Source organism: Pongo pygmaeus, chromosome 8, assembly GCF_028885625.2.
Source record: "Pongo pygmaeus isolate AG05252 chromosome 8, NHGRI_mPonPyg2-v2.0_pri, whole genome shotgun sequence".
NCBI lineage: Eukaryota > Metazoa > Chordata > Mammalia > Primates > Hominidae > Pongo > Pongo pygmaeus.
The window spans coordinates 101,899,511-101,926,745 of record NC_072381.2 but is presented as its reverse complement, the minus strand read 5'-3'; the positions used below and the strand labels follow the sequence as shown (position 1 = coordinate 101,926,745).

General features: G+C 42.7%; 2 protein-coding genes across 5 annotated transcripts in view; both read left to right on the top strand.

Moving 5' to 3' along the window:
• PIK3AP1 (phosphoinositide-3-kinase adaptor protein 1) overlaps positions 1-14,386 on the top strand; it is a 127,469-nt gene extending 113,083 nt beyond the window's left edge. For all 4 annotated transcript variants that reach the window (XM_054503069.2, XM_054503070.2, XM_054503071.2 and 1 more), the window contains 3 exons: positions 2,437-2,507; positions 4,032-4,150; positions 10,659-14,386. In XM_054503069.2, coding sequence (XP_054359044.1) covers positions 2,437-2,507; positions 4,032-4,150; positions 10,659-10,716 — 248 coding nt within the window. In that variant the 3' untranslated portion in view covers positions 10,717-14,386. The remainder of the gene's footprint in view (positions 1-2,436; positions 2,508-4,031; positions 4,151-10,658) is intronic.
• Positions 14,387-19,247: 4,861 nt separating this feature from the next.
• Positions 19,248-27,235, top strand: part of TM9SF3 (transmembrane 9 superfamily member 3) — a 69,012-nt gene continuing 61,024 nt past the window's right edge. Inside the window, exon 1 of the mRNA XM_054503073.2 lies at positions 19,248-19,520. Within this exon, the coding sequence (XP_054359048.1) occupies positions 19,422-19,520 (99 nt within the window). The 5' untranslated portion in view covers positions 19,248-19,421. The remainder of the gene's footprint in view (positions 19,521-27,235) is intronic.

The following is a 27,235-nucleotide window of genomic DNA, read 5'->3' as shown; positions in this document are numbered from 1 at the left end:
AGCAGAAGGGACAGTGGGAACTGATGGGTATGAGTTTCCGGAGTCATGGAGCCGGTGCCTGTGGCAGCTTTATGACTTCTTGCTAGTAGATAACCTTCAAAAGGATTATGGCTCATCGTAAGGGAATGTGATGAACAATGAGGAATGGCATGGGGAAGCTTAGCCACAGAGGGATGGGGGCCTGTGGGCCCGAGGGGCTACTTTTAGTTAGGGGAATGTGGGGAGGTTTTGATAGCATTTGTCCTGAGCCTTGGAGACTGAGGAGGTTTTAGACTTATGGACAGGAGTGGGCTGGGAAGAGTAGGGAGAAAAAGACAGCCTGGTCCTTGAACAGTGTTGTGTATGGGTAACGAGTAGAAAGGGACAGGATCACATGTTCCTTTTTGTTTTTGTTTTTGTTTTTTTTTTTTTTTGAGACGGAGTCTCGCTCTGTTGCCCAGGCTGAAGTGCAGTGGCATGATCTCGGCTCACTGCAATCTCTGCCTCCCAGGTTCAGGCAGTTCTCTGCCTTAGTCTCCCAAGTAGCTGGAATTACAGGCACCCATGACCACGCCTAGCTAATTTTTGTATTTTTAGTAGATACGGGGTTTCACCATCTTGGCCAGGCTGGTCTTGAACTGCTGACCTCGTGATCCACCCGCCTCAGCCTCCCAAAGTGTAGGGATTACAGGCATGAGCCACCGCACCCTTAATAAACAACTTCTGCATCCCCTGGATTATAGAAACATTTTGATGTATTATTTTATTTAAAAATCTGTCCCCAAAAAAGAATTCAAAATTATAATCTTAACCTGCTCTATTCAAGCTAATATCTAAATTAATTCGGTCAAAGTTGATACCAGAATGCAGTCAAAACTATTTTTTGACTACCTATAAACTTACATGATCAGGAGCTATTTGAAGTGGAAATTCAGCAAACCTAAGATCTTGACTATGTTGTTACTGAGAATATTGGAAAATGAAAGTTAAGATCTCCTAGTTTTTGTTGATTAACTCTTATTTTTTCTTCTTCTCTGCCAGATCACCATGTGCTGGGGCTTATTCTAATGCTCTGCTGTCCAGTATGGTAGCCATTGGCCACACGCAGTTATTTACATTTTTAAGTTAATTACAACTAAATAAAATGTAAAATTCATTTCCTTGGTTGCACTAGCCATGTTTCCCACTTGCTACCATATTGGGTAACACACAGTAAAAGATGCCCTGAAAGTTCTATTGGATGGTACTATTCTAATGGTACAGGTGATAAATTCCCAACTGAAAAGCCTCAAGTGCCTAAACTCACAGTCACAATTCTGACCGTGAACATAAATTATACTTTTGAGGGCCAGGCATGGTGGCTCACACCTGTAATCCCAGCTCTTTGGGAGGCTGAGATGGGCAGATCATGAGGTCAGGAGTTTGAGACCAGCCTGGCCAACATGATGAAACGCTGTCTCTACTAAAAATACAAAAATTAGCCAGGCGTGCTGGCACGTGCCTGTAGTCCCAGCTACTTGGGAGGCTGAGGCAGGAGAATCCCTTGAATCTGGGAGGCGGAGGTTGCAGTGAGCCAAGACCGTGCCACTGCACTCCAGCCTGGGTAACAGAGCAAAACTCAGTCTTGGGGAAAAAAAAATTATACTTTTGAGTGTGTACTTTGCATTTTGTCTTGTGTCAAAGGGTCTGGCCCCTTATTACAAGGTGTGTCTGCATGGGTGATACATACCTGTTTGCTAGAATTCCTAAGTAAAAAACTGCAGCAACAAAGTTAGTTTGCAGATTTTAGAAATACCACTGAAGAGCTGAGAATCAGAACACCTTTGCTGTCTTGTCCTTCAAATTGGAGCACTAATATCAAACAGGATTTTCATAGGGGTTAAATGGCAATCACATTTTCAAAGCCCTCAGTCAATGGTAGCAGTAATGCCAAAGTTAGTCATCAAAAAGTGAATAATTTTGTTTCACGCTGAAAGAAAAACTGAACTCTAATAAAATGGTATAAAGCTGGACATAGTGGCACACACTTGTAATCCTGGCACTTTGAGAGGCTGAGGCAGGAGGATCGCTTGAGCCCAAGAGTTGAAGACCAGCCTGCTCAACAGAGTGAGATCCTGTTGCTACAAAAAACAAAAAAAAACAAACAAAAAACAAAAAAAAATTTGCTAGGTGTGGTGGCACACACCTGTAGTCCCAGCTGCTTAGGGGGCTAAGGCAGGAGGATCGTTTGTGTCCAGGAGTTTGAGGCTACCGTGAGCTGTGATCATGCCACTGCACTCTAGCAAGACCCTTGTCTCTAAAAAAACAAAAAGTATAAGATGGCCAAAGTTTGAAGAACCGCATACTTACAGCTTATGTATTATTTATATCAATAAAACTAAATAAGTTCTAGAGTTCTCTATTTTATTTTAGCCTGAAGGAATCCTCAATCCGGCTGATTTTCTTTCTGCCCTTTAGGTAGCACGAGTAACCGCTCCAGCACCCGGAGCCTCCTCAGTGTGAGCAGCGGGATGGAAGGGGACAACGAGGTGAGAGCTGGGACTCCACCCCACTTATCTTGTCCTAGGGGTCATTTCATCGCAAGAGATAGAAACCCAGGTGAAAGGAGCCAGGCACAAAAGGTTTCCATTTATATGAAATGCCAGAGTGGGCACATCCACAGAGACAGTTTGCAGATTGGTGGTTGCCAGGGGCTGGAGGGAGGAGGAATGGGAAGAAACTGCTTAATGGGGACAGGTGTATTAGGGTTCTCTAGAGGGACAGAACGTGTGTGTGTGTGTGTGTGTGTGTGTGTGTGTGTGTATTAAGTAGTATTAACTCACACAATCACAGAGTCCCACAAGAGGCCGCCTGCAAGCTGAGGAGCAAGGAAGCCAGTCCGAGTCCCCAAAACTGGAGAACTTGGAGTCCAGTGTTTGAGGGCATGAAGCATGCAGCATGGGAGAAAGATGTAGGCTGGGATGCGAAGCCAGTCTCTCCTTTTCACATTTTTCTTCCTGCTTTATATTGGCTGGCAGCTGACTAGATGGTGCCCACGCAGATTAAGGGTGGGTCTGCCTTCCCCAGCCCACTGACTCAAATGTTAATCTCCTTTGGCAACACCCTCACAGACACACCCAGGATCGATACTTTGCATCCTTCAATCCAATCAAGTTGACAGTCAGTATTCACCATCACACAGGGTTTCTTTTTGGGGTGATGAAAATGTTTTAAGACTAGATAGAGGTTGCACAACATTGTAAATACACTCAATGCCACTGAATTGTCCACTTTAAAATGGTTAAGTTTATGTTAACTTCACCTCAATAAATAGAAAAGAAGGAAAGAAAGGAAGGAAGGAAATAGACAGCTGGAAATCCACTCTTACTAGTGAAACCAAAAGGGGCATCTGTGGGAAGGAGCAGGTGAGTCTCAGGGGATCCAGGGTTAGGGGCCATGCTCCGGGTCTGGATTAGGAGCTGCAGGACCTGCCAGAGGGAGCCGGGGTCACTGTTCTGTGTATCCCAGGCCCAAAAGCTCTTTGGTCTCTGCTTCTCTTTGCACATCCGCTTTCTTTCCCCTCACACCGCTGCCTTCTGCTTCTCCACAGTCCCGAGTCCACTAGGCCTCCGAGCAGGGAGTAAGTTGCTGCTTTAGGTTGAGGCCCCATTCCAAGTTGGCCCAATTTGGGACGTGTGTCTAGCTTGATCCAGGGACCAGTGGCTGGGACAAGCAGGAGGGGCCACATGAGTCACTGCCAACTCTGAAGCCTTCTGAGAAGAGTCCTTGGGTGGGCATTTCTAATAAGCTTCCATGTGATGCTGATGCTGACCGGCCACAGAACACACTTTGAGTAGCAAAGAATTAGAATTCAGGCAATTAATTATCATTGGGGCCAGATTGTCTCCCTCAGTGACTTCAGGAGGAAATGGAAAGCTGGGTTGATTATCAATTTGCGAACAACCTTCAGCCCCAGCCTAAGGAGGACCAAGGGGCTTTTGAGTTATGGTTGTCCAGCTATACTGGTTGCTGAATGTAGTTTTCGCCTTTCTTTCTCATCTTGTTTGCTGTAGGACAATGAAGTCCCTGAGGTTACCAGAAGTCGCAGTCCAGGCCCCCCACAAGTGGATGGGACACCCACCATGTCCCTCGAGAGACCCCCCAGGGTGCCTCCGAGAGCTGCCTCACAGAGGTAACATCAAAACTGATACGAAATTTTTCCCTTATCTCTGAATCCTAGGGGAGAATAGGATTTGGAAACACCTAAGATGACTAAAGAATAAGCACAGAGCTGGGCGCAGTGGCTCATGCCTGTAATCCCAGCACTTTGGGAGGCCAAGGCGGGCGGATCACAGGGTCCAGAGATCGAGACCATCCTGGCTAACATGGTGATACCCCATCTCTACTAAAAATACAAAAAATTAGCCGAGCATGATGGCACACGTCTATAGTCCCAGCTACTTGGGAGGCTTAGGCAGGAGAATTGCTTGAACCCGGGAGGCAGAGATTGCAGTGAGCAGAGATCATGCCACTGCACTCTAGCCTGGGTGACAGAGAGAGACTTTGTCTCAAAAAAAAGAATAAGCACAGAGCTAATTGAAATGCCTGCTCCATTGGACACATTTCAGTGTGGACCCTTCATTAATTTAAGTGATGCATTATTTAGTTGCAAATACTTTAAATAGCAAATGCAATGTTTCATAAATGAAATACATTGAAAAATGCCAACTTTTAAAATCATTTTTATCTGTTTGGCTAGAATTCAACTCTCCAATAACTAATTCCCTTGGCTGGACTGTAGGGACAGTGCCTTTTGGGGAACAGAAAATATGAAGGAATTGGAAATGAAAATGCAGGTGACAGGCTACATCGTATGGTGGTGGGAAGCCTGACTCTAGAGCCCCACTACCTGGGGTCAAGTCTCTAGCAGCTATTTGCAAACTTGCAAGAACTATTTAACTTTCATGTATTTCAATTTCCTTTTTTTTTTTTTTTTTGAGATAGATGCTTGTTCTGTTACCCAGGCTGGAGTGCAGTGGTGTGATCTCGGCTCACTGCAACCTCCGCCTCCTGGGTTCAAATGATTCTCCTGCCTCAGCCTCCCGAGTAGCTGGGATTACAGGTACCTGCCACCACGCCCGGCTAATTTTTGTATTTTTAGTAGAGACAGGGTTTTGCCATGTTGACCAGGCTGGCCTCGAACTCCTGACCTCAGGTAATCTGCTCGCCTCAGCCTCCCAAAGTGCTGGGATTACAGACATGAGCCACCATGCCCAGCCTCAATTTCCTTGTCTATAAAATGGGGATAATAACAGAACTTCCTGCAGAATCATAAGCATTGAGTTCTTGGCCTATAGTAAGAACTCAGCAATATAAGTCATTTCTTTTTTTTAAACAGGAGAGGAGTTAATATCTAGGGATTTGGAGATGAGCATTAGACTAAAGAATTTGACTAATTTACTAGATTTTGATGTATGCCTTTGTTTATATGATACTTGGGCCTCTGGTAGGAACCTTTTTATGGTTCGGTCTTGTGGAGTAACGGAAAAAGTGGTCACAGCTAGCTGTGTGTCCACAGATGCAGAAAGGAGCCCTTGGGAATAAAAGCCAAGGCTTGTCTTAGGAGTTAACTCTTTGATGTTTAAAATAAAATGTTCATGTGTTGATGGGGCATAACGAAGGAGGAAGCTTTTCTTCAACCAGGGTTGTGTTTTGTTTTGATTTTTGCATTTTGAAACTTTCAGATGAAGCTCATCAGTGGAATTTGTTGAGAAAGTGCAACAAGGAGGCCTTTCTTCTGGTTTTCTGGAAAGAGAGGCTGGCTCTGTGCTAAGGATCTTTCCATTTCTCCCTTTGCTATTTATCACTTTCTCATGTGCTCCCAGCAACATTTGTGTGTTGGCACTTGCTACTCAAACATCGCCCAGGCCCAAGCTGTGCCACACCCACCGGGCATGCTTTCCTGGTGTAGACTGGAAGGCATGGATTAGAATATTAGTCCTGGAAGGAAGCTTAGCAGTAATCTAGTCCCATCCCCGAATTTGCATTGTGCTCTGTTGCTTGAAAATTATTACATAGTTGGTGATTGGAGGGCTTACCAAGAGCAGTGATGGTGATAAATGCTGTTATTTATTGAGACTTACTATATGGCAGATATTCGGTTAAACATACTAAATGCATTATCCTGTTTAATTCTCTCCACAATCCTAAGAGGTAGGTATTTAGTGTTATCCCATTTTGCAGATGTAGAAACTGGGGCTTGAGATTGGGCTGAGACTTGCTCTGTGTGGCAAACCTGCCAGACTTCATCTCATAGGCATTGTTTTATACCTCTCCAAGAAAGTCTAAGTATTAGGGGAGGAGGTTCAAGATCCAAGGCCTTTTATTCCTGAAGATGAGGACTTTGGAGGCAGTTGTCTAATTGTACCAAGACAAAAGAGTTGTCAAGTTTAAAACTTTAGCTACAAGGTTTTGGTAGGATTTTGTTAACAGAAGAGAAAGAGAAAACAACCGGGGAAACAGGTTCCAAAAATTAAAGGATAGAAACTAGGAAGCATGTAAATGTGTAAAAAGAGATGGTGGTTGAGTTGTTTGAGGAGTCTGGAAGCATGTTGTGATAGAGATGGGGAGAGAAAAGGAGGAAAACATTTTTTGCTAAAGAAACAATGCTTACAAAGCAGTTTGTAATTGATAGAACTTGGGGTTTGGGTGCATTTTTGGTGTGAAAAAGACGTGTGAGTATGCAATTTTCACAATAAAATATGGGGATATTTGAGCAGATAATAAAATGGGACTCTCTCCAGAATGACTTCAATGTTTGACCTGCTTACAGACAGGATTGAAGGCTGATCTTGGTGTCCTAGACTCCACTGTCAGATCTGGGAATCAGCGTCTCTTCTCTGCCCGTGTTCTAACCTCCCTGCTAACCCCTGGCCCAAACCAAACAGCACTGGTGGTACAGCCTCCATCCCACTCCATCCCGGTTCTGGTCCTTGCCTCTGCTCTCTCTACATGCTATCACAGAGCTTGAATTGCCACCAGCAGACAAAGACCCCAAGTCTCCATCTCCATCTCAGCCTTCTCTTTCCTGCAGTTGACTGGGGATCTTCACTCAGGGACCCCACCAATATCTCAAACATAGCCTGTGCAAAACTGAACTCATCAGCCCACCTACCATTCTCTACGCCAAACTGCCTTCTTCTCATGAGTTCCCAGCCTGAGACAGTGGGACCATTCTCTCCCTTCCCCAAGCCCCAAACCTGGGAGTCATCCTCGATACCTGCCCCACTCACAGCTCTCATATCCAGTGTCTTCAGGCTCTGTCCGTTCTGCTGCTCTTTCAGCTGTCAGATCCACCCTCCTTTCCATCTGCCAGTGCCTAAGTTCATTCTTGAAGGCCCACACTTACCTCCCTTCCTCCAGTCACTCCCTCCTCCACATTGCAGCCAGAGTGCCCTTTCTAGAACAGGAATAGCTGATGATGCCATTGCCTGGCATAAAAGCCTTCACGTTTAATTCTGTGTATTTCAGCATTCTTTGGCTCTGCCTAGCTCAAGTCCTACCCCTCTCCTGTATTCACCGATGATCTGCCACTTCAGCATTCCCAGTGAGCTCTGCCACTCTGTACTGTTTCTTTGCCCAATCTGTTCCTTTTGCCTGGAATGCTGTCTTCCTACTCCCTTCTACTCTCTGCTTTGAAAATTCCTATACATCCTTTAGGACTCAGTTCAAACATCACCTCCTCTGTGAAGCCCTCCCTAATGTTCCCATGCAGAGTGAATCTTCTTTTGGTTTCCCAAGCACTTCTATTATATTCTGTACTCTGATAATACACTCCGTGTTGCAACCCTTGTGTAGATGTGTCTCCTCAATGAATGGCGAACCTGTGAGACACCATTTTTGATTTTTAATTTTTTTCCTCCTATCCCTAGTGCCTGGCAGAGTAACTGGCACATACTAGGAACTTAAAAGATACTCACTGTATTAAGTGAATGGATGGAAGGATAGATTGGTACTGTTTGGGTTGGACTTCCGGAGCTCTTAAAAAAGTAGCCATCAAGTCATCTACCACAATATGCAGGGGGGTTATAGATGAGTGAAAGAAACTTCACACTCTTGGCCAGGCACAGTGGCTCATGCCTGTAATCCCAGCACTTTGGGAGGCCGAGGCAGGGAGGAGGGATTCCTTGAGCTCAGGAGTTTGAGACCAGCCTGGGCAACTTGGCAAAACCCCATCTCTACCAAAAAAAAAAAAAAAATTAGCCAGGTGTGGTGGTGTGTGCCTGTAGTCTCAGGTACTTGAGAGGCTGAGGTGGGCGAATTGCTTGAGCCTGGGAGGTTGAGGTTGTAGTAAGCTGTGATTGCGCCATTGCATTCCAGCCTAGATGACAGAGTGAGACCGTGTCTCAAAAAAACACAAAAAACAAAACAAACAAAACCCACTATAATTATAGGTCTGAAATTATAAATAAGTTTCCTTGAGATGTAGCTTCCAATCTTTAGGTGGAGTTGTTCCTCAGAATGAAACCTAGAGAGGGTATGCCCATGGGCCCACCCCAGCTGCACAGTGTGGCAGCAGAAAGACGAAGAGGGGCCGGGAGGAAATCATGGTTGTCTTTGTGGTAGAAGATAAAATGTAAGGCTCATGGGGCATACCTGGGGAACAGATTTCAAAATAGATCTTTAATCATCATTATCATATTATTAGCTTTACTTGTTGTGTGCCTACTCCAAGCCAGAAACTGCTACCTACTTTCCTACTGTCATCTCCAAGCCTCACATGGTACTCCCACGTAGGGATCTTTACCTCTGTTTGGCAGATGAGAAAACAACTGCAGAGGTGTTGAACTTGCACACACAGAGATATATGCATAAATGTCTATGCTATATGTTCCTGTAGGTTCTGAACCTCCCCTATCAAAATGCTGCGTAGAGTTTACTGATTTTTGCCTATTGTCTGTCTCATCCACACACTTGCATCATCTTGAGGGCCTACTCCATGACCACTTTACTTGCTGTTATATCCCATACCCAGGAGTGGATATAAAGTAAATTAGTGTTTGTTGAAAGAAAGAAAGAGTGAAAGAAAGGTGGCAGAGAGGTGGGCAGGCTAAATTTGCTTAGGTAAAAGTGGTATCATGCCCTTTGGCTTTCTCCTATAACCCCAAACTCACAGGGCAGGCTGAAGAGATAGAAGGAGGCCATCCTTTTGTTTTCATGGTATAAAGCTCACTCACTCAGTGACAACCATACAAAGCCATCTAATCCTGGGACTAGGGCGGGACCTCCCAAGGTTGTCTGTGATTCTTATTTTCTGCTCCTGCCTCCCTCTCTTGCTCCTGAGGCAGCCCCTCTTTTCCCAACTCAGTTGTCATTTCCTTGACTTACACAAACCTTGCATTCAAGACACATTTAGTACATATTTACTCATTGATTCAATCAATCCTCAAGTATGCAACTCCAGGGTGGCACAGTTCAATTATAGCACCTAACAAAGCTCTTTTTCTTGACTTATTGACTTTCTTCCAAGGGAATTAAATATTGGTTTTACAGTACACACGTGGAAATGCCATCTGTAATCCTTGAACCTGTCTGTAAATAGACTCACCCTAGTCTACCTGGAATGTCATTTAAGACTGTTCAAAAACCATACAGAATAACATGGAGGGAAGTTTCTAGGAAGGCAGATGCAGAGTTGGGGTAACAGTTGGGATAACAGTTATCTCATGAGGAAGCAGTCATGAGAAGCAGGCTTTAGAAATTCCAATTCCTCTCTCAACAGATCTCCCTACTACAGTGTGTCTCCCAAGTGGCTATTAGAATTGCTGGTGTTTTAAAACCTAGGTTTTACTATTATTTAGGTATGGCAAAGTCAACAGCTCAGGAGACAACTGCCATTGAAAAGATAGTTTGTTATACTCACAGATCCCAAAACAGGGGTACATCAACCCATAGGGGGCTACATGGGGAAGCATGAGGGCCACTGAGGAGGCAGAGGAGCAGGGGAAAATGTGGACAAGAGCTTTTATTGTGGTTTCCATGGGACAAAACAGGTGAGCCTGGGTGAGATTTAGAATTGGCTGGTTTGAATAATTTCACTGGCTATGAGGCATAAGGGCTGACTCTAGTTGTCTGGTACCTGGCCTAGGGTGATAAGGGCAAGTAGATGGTGGCCCCATAAAGTGGAGTGTGAAAGCCCCATAGAGGAGGTGGTTGGGGCATGCATCTGGACTGGTTGGTTTGCATACAAAAGGTATATTTAGCACTGGAAGGCAGGTAGCTTGTTTGCTGTTTCTAGGAATTAGCTTATCCTGGGAGGGGCAGTCTCTCTAGGGTCAGCAAGGCCCCAAGATGGCAAAACATCAGATAATGAAAGGGTTGGTGAGGACAGCTGTTTGGGGAGGGAAACTATTCAAAAGCTTTGTGGCTTGAGTCCTATCCTCTAGAGCTTAGAATGCAATGGGTCTGGGATGGATCCTTGGAATTGGTATTTTTAAAAGCTCCACTGGTGTTTCTAATGTGCCGCCAGGATTGCAAGCCACAGCTAGCATGCGTGTCACTCATACATTCATATGTGTGTCCTGTCTCATTGAGGATTGTGTCCTTTGCATAGTATACCAAGTTTGCAACAAATTGTGCATTCCTAAGAACTATTTAATCAAATTAGTTTTTAAATAGAGCTGCCTTATCTTTCATTTTAGGCCTCCGACCAGGGAGACCTTCCATCCTCCTCCACCTGTTCCACCCAGAGGACGCTGATTCCACCTCCTAAAACCTGCCTACTTCAGGACTTTAAGACTCACAGTCTTCAGCCTGTTAATGATGTCTTCATGTTGAGTTTTACAGCACGACTGTTGACCTTAAGATCCATTCTCATTGCTGATAATGCTGCAGCCCTGCTGGTTTGGGCTTGCCTCGAAGATTTTATTAAGGCACGAAGAAGTGAAAAACTAAGGGCTTTATTCACCATCACCAAGTGTATCGAACCATATACTTGTTTGCCAAAAGGATGAAGACTTAATCGAAATACTTACCTCTAATTTGCCATATCAGAAGGCTAAAAAGAATGATCATAAATGTACTTCACCAGTGATTTTACTGAAATGCACTTATATTAGTCTTTATGTATTTGCTAGTTCAGCCTCATTTCTAGAAGAGGTTATAGTGTAAGACTTGTAGTATTCAAGTAAGAAGATAAGTGACCTAATTTTAAAATAATTCTTCTACTTTTTCTGTATATTCAGCAGGGTATTTAAGTGCTAGGGCTGGTCACACACAACAAACTGAAAAAGACTAGAGAGGGATTAGTATAAACTCCTCTTATACAGAAGGCAAATCTGAGGTTCCACGGAAGTCTGGAACCAAGACTGAATTCAGTTGGTTAAATAAAGAGGTTAGTCTAGACTGGGCCTGCTCATTCTAGGTCACCACATTTTCCATCTCCAAATAGCCAGGCCCTCTCTCCCTCAAGAAATGCCCAGATGTAGAAATTCATCAGTGCCTATTGGTCTTCCAGAATTTTCCATCTTCCATATCTCCCAGGCATGAGACTACCAAGTTTGTTTGTTTTCTTTTCAGTTTGGGAATTTATACTTCAGTATGGTTTCAACGCAGTTATGTTTCCAGAGAACATCTAGAAGTCATTGGAAACCAGAAGCTGGGGATTCCAGGGACCCCACTTAGTGCTCTATTTCCTTTATAGGTTTTATTTCTGGTCATAGAGAGAGGAGGACCTTTGACTTTTTCTTCCTTGAGGGTTCTGAGGAGGAAAAACAAACCTCAAATAGAAATACAGTCAGCCTTTCAAATCCATGGGTTCTGTGTCTGTGGATTCAACCAACCTTGGATCAAAAATATTTGAAAAAAAATCTACAAAGTTTCAAAAAGCAAAACTTGAATTTGCTGCATGTCAAGAACTATGCTGAATTCATGTAAATATAGTGATGTGTAGGCATTGTATTAGATATTATAAGAAATCTAGAAATGATTTAAAGCATACAGGAAGATGTGCATAGGTTATATGCAAATACTATGCCATTTTATATATGGGACTTGAGCATTTGTGGATTTTGATATTGGGGGATCCTGGAACCAATCCCCCATGGATACCAAAGTACGACTGTAGTTATCTCTTTTTTACATACTTATTATTACCACCATGCTCAGTAAGTCCATTTTTGCATGGAATATGGAGCCTTAAAATATGTCATGAATTTGGAGTCCCTGGCACATAAATCTACCTTCAAATCAGAGGTCCTTAATGATGCCTAAACATACAGTAAAATTAGAATCAGAACTATTTCTTTAAAAAATATTCGAAATGTGTTTGCTTCCCATGGGATTATTCTCTATCCCACACGAATGTAAAAAATCCACATTAATGATCCATTTAAGTACAGTTTTATTGGGTCCTTTTCTAATGATTAAAGGTTCTTTCTCAATTTCATTCCTCAGTCCTGCAAATAAGGACTCATACTGAAGAGTACTGAAACAAGGACTCTTAACAGCTTCTGGAATCTTGGGTTTTGTTTTTGTTTTTTGACATAAAATACACTATTGGCCATGTCCATCACGAGAGTGTTTGTAGTAATTAATTACCTTGTACAGGGCCTGGCACTTAGTAGCATTCTTCAAATGTTCCCTCAGTGATCCTTTTACTCTCCTTGTCACTTATTTGGGAGAAATAGGGGCACGTGAGATAAGAAGAAGAATTTTGATGTTGGTATGCTTGCCCTGTTACTTATAGTCTTCATCATAGGCAAACTTGAATTTGATTAAAAATAGGGCTGGGAAGAATATTCAATAACTGTAAGCCCCCTTTTGGATGCCAAATTTAGAATTTTGTACATTCTCTGATGAACAAGCATTTAGATCGTAACATGGTAAAGCCTATTACCAGCCAATGTTGTTAGCATCTTTGTATGCACATCACTGTTTGTGCAATATATGAATATTTTGTTGCATTGTATTCTTATATAAAACTAAGTAGAAAACATAAAATTGAAGTTGCTGATGACAAGCCTGTGTCTCATGAATGTGATACACTTGAGACACGGATGGAACTGATCAGGAGTGCCAAGTCAAAAGCGGCAGATCTTAAGCCCTCACTGGTTGTTCCTTTAACATCCAAAATGGTTGGTTATATGTAAAAGAAGAAAATGAAAGAATTTGGATGAAACACTGGGACTGTGTTATCAAAGAATGTCTGTAGTGATGAGGTGAAAATTTTCATTTTCCAGAAAGAGAACTGCTCATTTATAACATAAATATATTCAACTTCCACATATTCAACACATGTGTACACATTTTTAGGAATACATTATGTAACAAAACCATGGATTTCCAATACAATGAGGATCAGAAATGACACTGCAAGCTAGGGTCCAAAGAAACCATTAAAAAGTTTTCTACATGATGCTTAGGCAGACAGCTCTGCTGCCACCATCCTTGCCCAAGATTTTACAAGCTGGCTCCATAGAAAGTGAAGCTGTTGGGTATATTCACCACCATTGCCTTTGCCCCTAAGGTAAATTGGCCTCCAATTCCTAGGCCAGCACTTTTATTTCATCTTATATTAAAACCTAGGAGCAGATAATCCAACTAAGCAACAAAGTATGAAGACTGAGAGACTATTTTTTTTTTTGAGACAGAGTTTTGCTCTTGTCACCCAGGCTGGAGTGCAGTGGTGCCATCTTGGCTTACTGCAATTTCCACCTCTCGGGTTCCAGTGATTCTCCCGCCTCAGCCTCCCGAGTAGCTGGGATTATAGGCACCTGCCACCACGCCTAGCTAATTTTTAGTAGAGATGGGGTTTCACCATGTTGGCCAGGTTGGTCTCAAACTCCTGACCTCAAGTGATCCGCCCGTCTCGGCATCCCAAAGTGGTGGCATTACAGGCGTGAGCCACCGTGCCCAGCTGAAGACTGAGAGACTATGAACAAGAGCTTGGTGTTGTAATTTAATAATTTAACTGGACATATTTAATGATGTGAATAATCTCTAATGCTCTGCCTTAGTTACACAAAGTGGTAAAATATAGATGACTTCTACGAATATTTTTACAAGTCAAGCTAAGTTACACACCCCCTTTTAGCTTTGTTGTTACACAAAAAAAAAAAGGTTCTAGTCATTCCCATATCACTAGGATTTTTAGATCCCTCTCCCAAATGCCCCAGGAAGTAAGCTGGTTTTCTGTGTTCCTCCTTCAAAGAATAGCGTGTGGTTTTGCAGCTGGTTGGTGGAGGAAGCATTAGTAACAGATTTATTTCTGAGAAAGACAAGTGGTTAATTTGGAAAATTCTAAAAAATTCTTCCTAAACATTAATCCTCAATTTTAAGGGATCTGCCTGTATAAATATTTGCTTTGGTTTGATAAATTGTGCTCTGTTCATTTCCAAGCAAGTTATTAAGAACATAAAATAGTCTTCTTCATTCATTCCTGCTGGCCAGACAGTAAGGGGATGAGTAGGAGGTTGAAAGATATATTCTGAATTCTGAGGCACAACTTGGAATTCATTTCTCGTAAAAATAATAAAAAATAGGTTCTTAGGTGTTCTGTGTGGGAAATGCACGTGGGGAGGAGACACACACACAATACCTTTAAGGGTAAACAAGCTTTATCCCAAATGGCAATGCAGACATAAGCAAATGATACAATAAGCAAATGATATAATAAGCAAATTGCAACGGGAAGGGAGAAGGGAAAAGATATATATATGTATTTACACTCACCAGACTATAGAGGATTCACCACCAGACTGGGAAGCAACAGCCTGGGCTCCAGAGTCAGCCACTCGTCCATGCAGACAAGGAGAGGTCTCATGAAGCTTTGGCGCAGTCTGGAACCCTAGCTCTTTTTGTAACTAGTTGTTTGGCATGAGGTCCAGTCACGAGGGCCCTTTGTGACCAGGCTCAAGGAACACAAAAAGGTCAACTTGTTTTTGCAGTTGTCTATTGTTTTTCAGTAACTAACGTATAGGAATAGATTGAAATAGAGATTTCTCCAAAACAGCGCTGGATGAATGCCTCAAAGGGCTCACACAGTCTGTTCTGGGACTTGGTGACCATTGTTTGTGTCCATGTTCAATTGAGTTCAAATTTAATATTTAGGCTAGTCGCCAAAGCCCATTTAGGATAAAATGTCTTTGCTGTCTCTGCAGTAAGAGTTAGCATGGTATAGGGAAGAGATTGTTTTGGAAGCCAGGAAACCTGGTCTTTTATTTTGGTGTGCTACTTACTTGACGAGCTCACATAACTTGACTACCTTGTTCTATGTTTCATCACCTATGAAGTGGAGAGTTGTGTCTTTGGTAACAGTCTAGGTCTCTTCAACTCTGTTAAGTCTAAGTCTCAGAAAGAGGGTGTGGAATTTCTTTATCACAAGAAGCAGGGAGACAGCCTTAGTGGCATCACCACCTAATTGGCAAGGCTCTTTTTATTATGTGGCACCTGCTGTTCCTTGCTCTGTCTCACTGTTATATCAGTTAAAAAACTGAGAGACGGTGAAAGAGGAACCACACAAAGAAACTAATGGCCTTAGTTGCTCTTCAGTCCAAGAACTAAATGTTCTCAGTAATGGCTTCCTAAAGAAAGAACTCAGAGCAATCATGAAGATCTGTGTCTAGAACATTACAGCCAGAACAGAAACGGTGGAGATGGAAAATGGCAAATAGCAATAGATGAACTGTCACCCACCCTGCTGAAGTACATAACTAGCAAGACAAACATAACAAAGTAGAAGGAAGAAATAGAAGAAATAGAATTTCAAAGAAAAAGTAGCTGATGATAGAAATCAGAAGATATGTGGTCAATCCATACCCTAATACTTTTTTTTTTTTTTTTTTTGAGACAGGGTCTGGCTCTGTCACCCAGGCTGGAGTGCAGTGGCACAATCAGCTCACTGCAACCTCCACCTCCCGGGTTCAAGCCATCTTCCTACCTCAGCCTCCTGAGGAGCTGGGACCACAGGCACGTGCCAGCATGCACAGATTTTTTTTTTTTTTTTTGTATTTTTTGAAGAGACGGAGGTGTCACTCTGTTGCCCAGGTTGGTCTTGAACTCCTGAGCTCAAGCAGTCTGCCCACCTCGGCCTCCCAAAGTACTGGGATTACAGGGGTGAGCCACTGTGCCTAGCCCCCATACCTAATAGTTTTGATGATCATGTTTACCCAGAATGAAAATAAGACTGACATTTTTGTTTTCTGGATTGCTTGCTGGTCATAAGCTCTTTAACCAAAATGGAGTCTTATTAGAGCTACCATAGAAAGAGGCTGTATAGCCACTGGGGGAGGTGGGATCTCCTTTCACTGGCATTTCCTCCCCACCGCTGCCATCCTTTTTGGTGTCAGGGAATGAGGTCATTCACCCAGATAAAATAAGTTGTGAAATAAGGTATGTTAATGTTTTTCACTCCCCAGTTAGTGAAACAACCCTAATTTTGATGGTGACCTGAGCCGTGTTTTGTCCTGTTGAGGTCATCAGGCACCTAGGATCTTTGAAGCCACACTTCTTTTACTCTAATCAGTTACTTTATCTCCCTTTCCTTCTTTCCACACCTACTGCTGTCAGACTTGTATCCCCTAATGCCATTTATCAGCATAATTCCCCTAGTACCTACCAGAGTGCCTGGTACATAGTAGATGCTTGATAAATAATCGTTGAATTAACGGCTCTACCTGCTCTTCCATCCATTAAATTTTCCCAAATACTCCTCTGAAATAGGGTTTCTTCCCACTTCTCTCATTGCCCATTGCTTTTACTGCCTGTTTGACCATTTGCACAGTTGGCCACCTTTTGTGTTCCTTTTTAGAAGTACACTGTCATGCCTGTTCTTTGTTGTGTGTGTAGTTTCCTGGTTTTAATCTCTCCTCCCTAAATGAATATACTTTTTCTTGTGTCCTCCCTACCTGCAAGCATTTGCCAACCCAGTCCTCCCCAAAACACCCGCCACATGCATACTACCTCAAATCTGTGGAGGGTGGTGATGGATACTTAAGAAACTACACATCCATCTTAATGTAGCACTTACACGGCTTGTTCTTCAATTGCACATCATCACTTCATTCAAGAGCAGTGATTATTCATTCACAGAATTGACTGAGCTTTCACTATGAGCAAGTCACCCTGCTAGGTGCTCGGGAGGATATACAAAGATGTATACGATGCCTCCTCTGATTTCTACAGCAATTACTGGTGTATGATTCATTCAGCAATTAATCATGTACTGCCTTGTGATGTTTCTTACACTATCTAGAAAGCATTCTTCAAATCTTGCTATGCTATTTGACTTTTCACTTGTTAATGTCTTCATTCATTCAGCAAAGAGTTGAATACCTATGATGTGACAAGCACTATCTCAGCAGCTGGGACAGATATAAAGACAAACAAATCATAGTCCCTGCAATCAAAAAGGTTGGAATGCAGTATAGAAGAGGAAATGTGAATAGATAATTACAAAACAACACGCCAAATGCTATTGAAATCCCAAAGAAGGAATGCTCCATTTCCCAAGGGATCATGCAAGGTTTCACTGAGGAGGTGATCATCAGCTAGGTCTGAAAGGATAATATCTAAGGCACAAGGTGAAGCAGAGCATTCCAGATAAAGGGAGTATAAAGAGCAAAGGCACAGAGGTGTAAAAATATATACGGGTGAATGCAGAGCATAGAGATTGGTGGAAGGTAAAGTTAGGGAAATAAATTAGGGATAAAATAGGCAAAAATTTGGACTTCATCCTTTAGCAGGGAACTTTTTTTCTGATTACATAGTTAGCACATGCTCACTGTAAAAAATAACCAAACATTTATAGGCATGTACAAAGTAGAAAGTTAACCACTGATAATGGTTTGTCATAATCTTTCAGTTTGTTTTCTATGGGCAGACTAACATATTGCCATATAAAATGAAATTAAACTCTTATTTTCTTCAACTTGAAAATTTAACAGAACCTCTTGGTTATCATTCCATGCCAGTACTTACCTATTTCCTTTTTTTAAAGTGGCTGTATAGTTGGTAAATCATTACCAGCAAAAAGACCTATTATGGAGCCAGACTGAGCGGGTCTGGTGTTTCAGCAAGCCACTCAAGCTCTCTATGCTTCAGTTACCTCATCTGTAACAGGAACATTTTCACCGTATCTGCTGCATAGGGTTTCTGTGAGAATTTAATGAGCCAATATCGTTCAGAATAGTGCCTGGCAGATGAAAACCTTCGTGGTGACTCCATGATTTATTTACCTAACATTGAAGAAGTGTTTTAAGCAAGGGAGTGAGCGATATAATCTGGTTTCTTTTTAGAAAGATCACTCTGGCACCTGTTGGGGATGATAAACAGGGGAGGAAGATCAGTCAGTGATGGATATCCTCTTGTGAGACTCTTGCAATACATAGTGATATGGAAGATTGATTGGTACTGGCAGAGGAAGGAGAGGAAAAATAAACTCTTGAACCACTTTTAAGAGACCAAATGCTAGAACTTGTTGACTGCTGATGGCTGAGAAGACGAGACAATCTGACAAGTTCCAGATTTTTGGCTTAGAGGCCTGTGTAAATGGTGGTGCCACATTCTTATTTTTTTTTTAAGATTTTTTGTTTGAGTCTCTACTACGGATCTGGCACTGTTCTAGGTACAGGAAATACGGAAACAGGATCTCTGCTCCAAGGAGCTTACACTCCAAGAGGTATTTATGACTGGGAAGAGGAGACCCAGAAATAGTTAAGTAAACACATAAATGAACAAGAATGGCAAGCTAACTTAGCATGTCTTGATTGAATAGTAGGGGTCCAGTAAGTATTCAGTAACTTTAAAACATCCAACCCTGTACGAGTTTAACAATCTCTCCTAACGGTGATTACAGGAGCCCGTGATTCATTCACAGCGGCAGACGAGCGCCAGGAAAGGGTTATTTGATCTGATCCCTCAAGTTCCGGAGGCAGCAGGTCAGACGATCGGCCCCATTTGGCAGCCAGGGAAAAAGCTTAAGCATTTTAGCCAAGGTTACACAACCCGAAACACCGGGACGCGGCCCGGAGGCGGCTTCCGCCTTGCGTTCCAGGCCAGGCCACTGCGCCGGGGCCCAGCCTGCTCGGCGCCCGCCCAAGTGCTCACCACGCCGGTAGCGCCGCGGCTCCCAGGAGCCGAGAGGCAGCCGACGCGCAGGTGGCGGTTGCCCGGCCCTCCCTCGGCCCGGCGGCGGTGGCGGCCCCGCGTCGCGAGGCACTTCCGGCGCGTGCCGGGGTGGCCGGATGACGTGGCTGAGTCAGAGGAAGAGGCTGAGGAGGCGCGGGGGGCGGGGGAGGCTCAGGAGCGGGCGGTGACGGCGACGGCGGCGGCAGAGGAGGCAGCGGCTGGGCCCGGGCCCTGTGCGTCTGTCCGCGCCCCGTGGATGCGAATCGGCCGCGGCGGAGGCGGCGGCGGCGGCGGAGGAGGAGTCGGTGGGCCGGCTCCGGGCCGGAGGGGCGCGGAGGATGAGGCCGCTGCCTGGCGCTCCTGGCGTGGCGGCGGCCGCCGCGCTGTTGCTGCTGCTGCTGCTGCCCCGGACCCGGGCGGACGAGCACGAACACACGGTGAGGCGCCCCGGCCAGCGCGGCCGCCCCAGGCTAGCTCCCCAGTTGCCCACTGAGGCAGGCCCCACGCAGCCCGGAGGGCCCGGCGGCCCGGTGGAGCCCCGCTGCGGCCCGAGGACTCCTTCCGGTTGGGCCTGGCGGAGCAGGAACCTTGGGAGCGTGGAGGCATTTCCGTGCGCTCCCGGGACAGGGCTCCGCTCCCGAGTGCCAGGGCCTCCTTCCCCCGGCCTGGGCCTCAGTGGCGCCGCACCCCAGGGTCTCGGGGGTCCTGGGACCCTGGGGCCAGGAAGGAGCCTGGGAAGGGTTGGGGTTCATCCACCGCGGGAGCCGGGCAACGGGCAGGCTGGGCTCGGGGCTTTTGCCCCCCAGGGAAGGAGACTGCCTTCTGGCTACTGAGGGCTGAGACGCGGAGGAAGATGGATGCATCGTGATTACCCGGCAACCACTAACCAGGAAATATGCTACACTTGATGGTCCTCTTTGGCTTTTTTCGCCCGCTTCTGCCCAGACCGGATTAAAACCCTGGGGTGGGGCAGCATTAATAAACTTGAATTGAAGAGCAGTTTACACTTACTTGTAAGTGCACCCAACCTACACGCGTTCAATTCCTAGGCCTTTTTTGTAACTTTCTCTTCACCTTCCAGCCCCTAAGTGAGACCCCCATCCCGATAGTCTCTAACTAAGGCAGCTTCTGACAGTAAAGGGTCTTGACGTTTCCCAGTCTTCAGGTCAGGGCCAGAAACAGTCCCTTTTGCATTTGGCCTAAAGGTGACTGGCAGTTTATTTAATTGGTATTCTCACAACAAAACATGCATGTGAACGACTCTTCAGGTGGCTTTCACTTAGGGCTGTAACTGTGATTTTCAGAGTGGTAGACTTGAGCAAGGCAGGAAGGTCAGGTAAGTTGAGAGTTTGCTTGACGAGTAATTGTTTTTTATACCTTTACTGTTAATGATAGGAGTTTCCATGAGAGATTGTGTTTGTACTAAATAAGAAAGATCTGAGAGAGTCTTATGTCATTTCTGGTAAGTGAGGAAATGAAGCAGTCGTCCTTATCTATTTAATGGACCCGATTTTATTTGTAATCAACAAAACTTTTCGCTGGACCCTTGGCTAGCTGGGCTCTTATTTTAGCTAATAAAAGCTCTAAACTTTTGACTGTTCTACCTTCGGTCACAGCCAGAAACTTCTTACCTGTGTAGGTATATATTTCTTTAGAGACACAAATCTTGAATTGGTGACATGTTTTTATGCTGTACTTGGGGTGTTTCACCTAAGATAATTTTGTTGGGAGGTTAAACAGCTTAAAACGATTTCCTTTTGTTTTCTTTCATCAGATAAGCTGTCTCAAAGTTTAAGAACTGCTATTGTTTCACATGGTATACAGGGACCATGTATAGATTTGGGTCTTTGATTATTTTTAAATTTTCAATAGGCATCCATCCTTTTGTTTAATGATATTATTACTAATATATTTCCAATTAAAAAAACACTTAGGAAAATTTACCATATGAAACTCAGAACTCTCAATGTGTAGTTCCGTGATACAGGCATATAAGCTCAAAAGTGTAATGTATTCTACTTTTTAATCTTGTAATCTTGTGACTTACACTGCTGTAAATAGGGAAACAATTAAAATTTTACAAATTGGATGTATATAAAGGCTTTAGAATAATTTACAAATTAAAAGTGTAATTTCAATGCAGTTTTATTGCTAGGACTATTTCAATTTTTTATTCTAGTAATTGAATATAAGATATTTGATAAAAGGTTTTTGTTGACTGCCACGAAAGAGAATATGGTATATATGAGATGGTGGCTAGACAAAAAATTTAGAATCTATATTACTATATGTCTACATTGAACTGCTCTTATTTGGTTACCCATTATTAAATACCTATTATTTATTTATTTTTGAGACAGAGTCCCACTCTGTTGCCCAGGCTGGAGTGCAGTGGTGCTGTCTCACCTCACTGCAACCTCAGCCTCGCGGGCTCAAGCGATTCTCGTGCCTCAGCCAAGTAGCTGGGATTACAGGCGTGCGCCACCACACCTAGCTAATTTTTGTATTTTTAGTAGAAAGGGGGTTTCACCATGTTGGCCCGGCTGGTCTTGAACTCAAAACGACTGGCCTCAAGTGATCTGCCTGCCTTGGCCCCCCAAAGTGCTGGGATTACAGGCGTGAGCCACCACACCTGGCCAAATATGTATTGTAAAAAGCAAAAAAAAAAAAAAAGTTATAGGAAGAATAGCGTCTAAAAATAAGCATAAAATTCAGATGTCATTTATATTATTTTTCACTATTAGCCAAAATCTTTTGCGTTTTCTAAATTTCTTGAAAATATTTCTCAAAAACTAGGCATTCCTCTTAGCCAGATAATAGTACTGAAAAGGCTATGGTCAAGTGAGTTTTATTTATTTTTTTTCTATCAAAGAAGCAGAAGTAGCTAGTAAAGAGAGAATAATACTAAAGGAAGAGGAGACATTGGTGTGGGGAAGTTGCTGAGTAGGTGTTTAGTAAATATGTGTAGAATTGAATTATCAAACAATAACTTTTAGAAGCTGAAGCTGGCCTTTTAGATTGTCTGTGAAGATTGTTTCCAGATAATACCTGCTATGTCTTTTGTAGTAAAATGGGCTATGCACTGTTTTTTTTTTGTTTTTAGGCATAGTTTTGCTCTTGTCACCCAGGCTGGAGTGCAGTGGTACAATGTCCACTCACTGCAATCTCCGCCTCCTGGGTTCAAGCAATTCTCCTGCCTCAGCCTCCCTAGTAGCTGCGATTACAGGTGCTTTGCCACCATGCCTGGCTAATTTTTGTATTTTTAGTAGAGACGAGGTTTCACCATGTTGGCCAGGCTGGTCTTGAACTCTTGACCTCAGGTGATCTGCCTGCCTCGGCCTCCCAAAGTGCTGGGATTACAGGTGTGAGCCACCATGCCCTGCTGGCTATGCACTGTTCTAAGTATTTTACACATATTAACTCATCTATTAATAACCTATGAGGTGAGTAATATGCCCATTTTGTAGATGAGGAAAGTGAATCTAGAGAGGTGAGGTCACCTGCAGATAACACACATCTGGTAGGGGGTAGAGGTGGGATTTGAACTTAGGCATTCTGAGTTGATAGTCTTCTACACTGTGAGCCACCATATGCTCTATTCTTCTTTATCCTAAAAATAAAACAGTAAAGCACTAGGTATTGAGCGGTTCTCTATATTGATTTTTAAGTGCTTAAATGCTCGAATGAGTGTGGCTCCATGATGAGTTGTTCCTGAGATCTTTGGGTTAGCATTAAGGAGCGATAGTGTTGACTTCATGGGCACGTGCCCTGAATAGTCGTCACACAAGACTGTGTGAGAGCTTGTTTTCATGCTGTCCTGTAACATCTTGGAAGTTTTAAATTTTTGAACAAGGGGCTCTCTATTTTTCTGTACTGGGTCCCACAAATTATATAGCTTGTCCTAAGAAGGGACCGTACCTTATGCCCATTCCCCAAAGCCCCTGATATCTCTTACTGTACCTACTTGAATTAGGATTCAGGTGGCTATCTGACCCATATGGTATTTTTTTTTCTTTTTCTTTTTCTTTTTTTCTTTTTTTTTTTTTTTTTTGAGACTATGTTTCGCTCTTGTTGCCCAGGCTGGAGTGCAATGGCGTGATCTCGGCTCACTGCAACTTCCGGCTCACTGCAACTTCCGCCTCCCGGGTTGAAGCGATTCTCCTATCTCAGCCTCCTGAGTAGCTGGGATTACAGGCATGCGCTAGCGTACCCGGCTAATTTTGTATTTTTTTAGTCGAGACAGGGTTTCTCCATGTTGGTCAGGCTGGTCTTGAACTCCTGATCTCAGGTGATCCGCCCGCCTCGGCCTCCCAAAGTGCTGGGATTATAGGTGTGAGCCACTGTGCCTGACCCTATGGTATATATGTATATATTTTATGTGCTTATTTATCCAAAGTTATTTTAATATTCTCTGAAGAGTGTTGAAAAGGAAATGTGCTATTGACTGTATGTACATATCTAGAATATGTAAAAATGTGTTCCTTTTAATTTTTAAAAGTTGAAGCATATGCATTACAGACGTTGTTTGAAATGAAAATTAACACTTTTGTGGAAGACAGGCTTTTAATAAGTGATTGAAGGGACATAGTCTTCTTTATATTCAGTGAAAGGTATGTTTATGCTTATTTGGTTTTCTAAAACTCAGAGCACTTGGAAGCATCTAGAGTTAGATTACTATGTCTCTTAAGATTCTGAAGGACTCCATTAAAAACGATTTCAGATTGAGAATCATAGAATTTTAGAACTAGAAAGACTCAAAAATTTAATCCAAAACTCTTCATTTTCCTAATGGCCTGTACAGGTTCAGAGACTTGCTCAAGGCCACAGAAAGAATCAGAGCTTCCTGATCGCCAGTCTTGTCTTTTCTACCTGTCTTGTACATGTAATTCCATAGTTATAATATGTAAAGGTGTTAGCAGCAGAAACCCAGTACTTAGGGGCACAGGAATCTTAGAGCATTTTATGGTTTGCACTGTAGCCTTGAATTTTTATGGGTTCTGTTTCCTTAACAAGATCACAAAGTCAGATTTTATTTTTTTGGTTTGTTACATACGCAAGCACTGTGCTTGGCACAAATAGTATTTGATCAGTGCTTGTTGAACGACTTGAATAATTAGCGAACTATTAGTGACAAGGATATGCAGTGTGGAAGCACAATGAACAAACTCAGGCCGTTATTCATTTAAGATGCATAGTCTCCTGTTTTGATTTGGGGGTCCTACCTAGGCTAAAATTCCCTATTTCTCTGTGGCCCAGTGTACTTCTGGTAATCTTGAGACTTCTAATGTTGGACAGACTGGATGCCTACTAGAATCATTTACTCAGCCTCTGCCTCATAAATACTTTGTATTATATCACTGAGTGATTTCAGAAATGTTTTGTTTGATTTACTTTGGCGAATGGAAACCGTTTGTCTTTGTCTCCGTTGGGAGTATAGGAACTCTTTAAAACTTACTGAAAATTTATAAAGAGTATAAGCTGTTTACTGTAAGTGAATTTTTGAGTTATCTAATGTAGATTGTTAAATGCTGTAATTTGTTGTCCTATTTTCAGCTCTACTCAATGATAGACTGAAAGTTTATTTAGGTACAAAGCTATTTTTGAGAGAGAGTAGTTATCTCAAGAGACTATTCAAAATTACATTTCTAATGTATTTGTATTAGAATTCTGATGTGTGTTTTAATAATTTAAAGGCTTTGAAATTATGATTTCTGGAACATTTATTTTGCAGTAAACACGTATATTTTTCCCCTTTGTATGAAAGTGAAGAATAGCATTTGGTTGCTTGTTCTGAACCCTCAGTCCTTTGCCCATCTATGTAAATTGTGATTTCTTATTCAGATTTCACATGACCACGTAAGCATATTATCTTCTAAAGCATTTCTCCTGAGAATAATTAATTCATTACCTCTGTCAAGGAGGAAAACTTTGGTACCCCCCCAACACATAAACAGTATTTAAATAAGAGGGGCCCAACATTGGTGACTTCTTGAGAATAAAGGTCATTCCTTTTGAGATTAGAGTGCAAATAGCTTCTTAGAAGGTTTTTTTCTTTCAGGCAGATTAAAGGCTCACATGGAAAAGTTATTCGGTGTTCAGGACTGTCTTTAGTTGCTTTGTACACCTGGCACTGTTTTCATATTTCCTTGATTTAGTTTTTTGCTCTTTAATGAATGAAGCTGACTAGGGATTAGCAAAAATACTAACCTTTTAAACTTGATGCTGATTGGTTTGGACAAATTACTTAACATCTCTGTTCTTTAGTTTTGTTTTTGTTTTTAGTCTGTAAAATAGGGAAATAATAGGACCTATTTTATAGAATTTTGAGACGATTATTTAAATGTTCATATAAAGACCTTAGAACTATACCTAGCTCATAGTATGTATTTATTGTTAGTTAGTGATGTTATTATTACAAAAATGGTGAGATATGTCATGTTAGGGTTTGGTGAGTTAAGGCTTTACCTGAGGATTTGAAAAAGGAGGATTTGAGCATTTCGGAAGGATTAGTAGAATTTGGCTAAGTGGAGAAAAGAGGGCATTCTAAATTTAGGGGAATGACAAAAGAAAGAAGATGAAGCGGGGCCGGACGCAGAGGCTCACGCCTGTAATCCCAGCACTTTGGGAGGCCAAGGCGGGCAGATCACGAGGTCAGGAGATCGAGACCATCCTGGCTAACATGGTGAAACCCCGTCTCTACTAAAAAATACAAAAAATTAGCCGGGCGTGGTGGTGGGCGCCTGTAGTCCCAGCTACTCAGGAGGCTGAGGCAGGAGAATGGCTTGAACCTGGGAGGCGGAGCTTTCAATGAGCCGAGATCGCACCACTGCACTGCAGCCTGGGTGACAGAGCAAGACTCCGTCTCACACACACACACAAAAAGATGAGGCAGAAAAGGGAGGAAGACAATATCATAAACCGTTTTGGCCAGCGCGGACGACATAAGTGTAGCAGTGAGATTCTTCTGAGAGCTGGAAAATAAGTAGGTGAAGAATGCCGGTAGCCTGAATTGGCCTCTTCTCACTTGGCCGTTTCCCAGGGAAGCCTCAGTTGAAAGGGATTATTATCGTGCTTAGGGATCCCCTGATTCACTGCTGTGCTTCTGTGACTCCACCCCACCTTCTTCTGGGCCTAGCACTCTCTTCCCACAGACTGTGGAGCTCAGGGGCTTTATCAAAGCTTTAGGGAAAGGAAAGGTTTTTATTTGTTTTGTTTTCTCCTTCAGAAGTTGTGTGAAGTCTTTTGGTATTTTTTAATTTCAAAATATTTTAAAACATTTTCTTTTGAGAGAGAACTCTTCTTGATCTTGTCTTGGAAGCACTTATTCTCAGGGACAATCAAGGGCTGCGATGAAAAGTAAACATTTTAAGTTCATTGTACTAAACCACAGTCTGCATAATAAGGAGCAAAACAAAAGAAAAGAAGCATTATTTTTGCCTTGCTATTCACCCTAAACCCTCAGTATGTGAATTTCTAATTACTGTTTCAGTCCTCTTCCCAGAAAGAATCTTAGACTACAAAATGTTATAAATTTTGTTACAGTACTGGCATCACATCACAACTCTACCACTCTGTTAAGGGTTCCTAAATGTTTAAAATGAGTAACTTCGGAATATGTGGTTTAACATCGACTGGGACCCTTAAATTATTTTAGTCCTTATGTTTTAATTTGTATAAAATAAATGGATGCCCTATTTTTAAAGGTATTTATTTTAAAAAAAAAGTTGTCTATTTTTAAAGGAAAAGTATTGGAATTTATATAAAAAGTATTTTTGTGCTTATTTTCACAAGTTACATTTATAACATTTCTGCAGACTCAGCAGGGTTAATGGCAAGGTGCTCTTTAATAGGTCGTCTCATTCAACATTCTGCTCTTAAATAGATGAATTATGTTACCTCCCCTTATTTTTCTGAAAAGATACTCTTACAGTCAGGGTACGTATCAATCATTTCACATACTTCAAGCTTCTTTTACCAAGTTGCCAATGAACTTTACATTTCAGCATTTCTTCAGTGTTTTCCCATCATATTTATTAAATATCTATTTGCCTTGGTGAATAGGTTCTTTTTGTGAGACTGAGTCTCGCCCTGTCACCCAGACTGGAGTGCAGTGGCGCAATCTCAGGCTCACTGCAACCTCCACCTCCCAGGT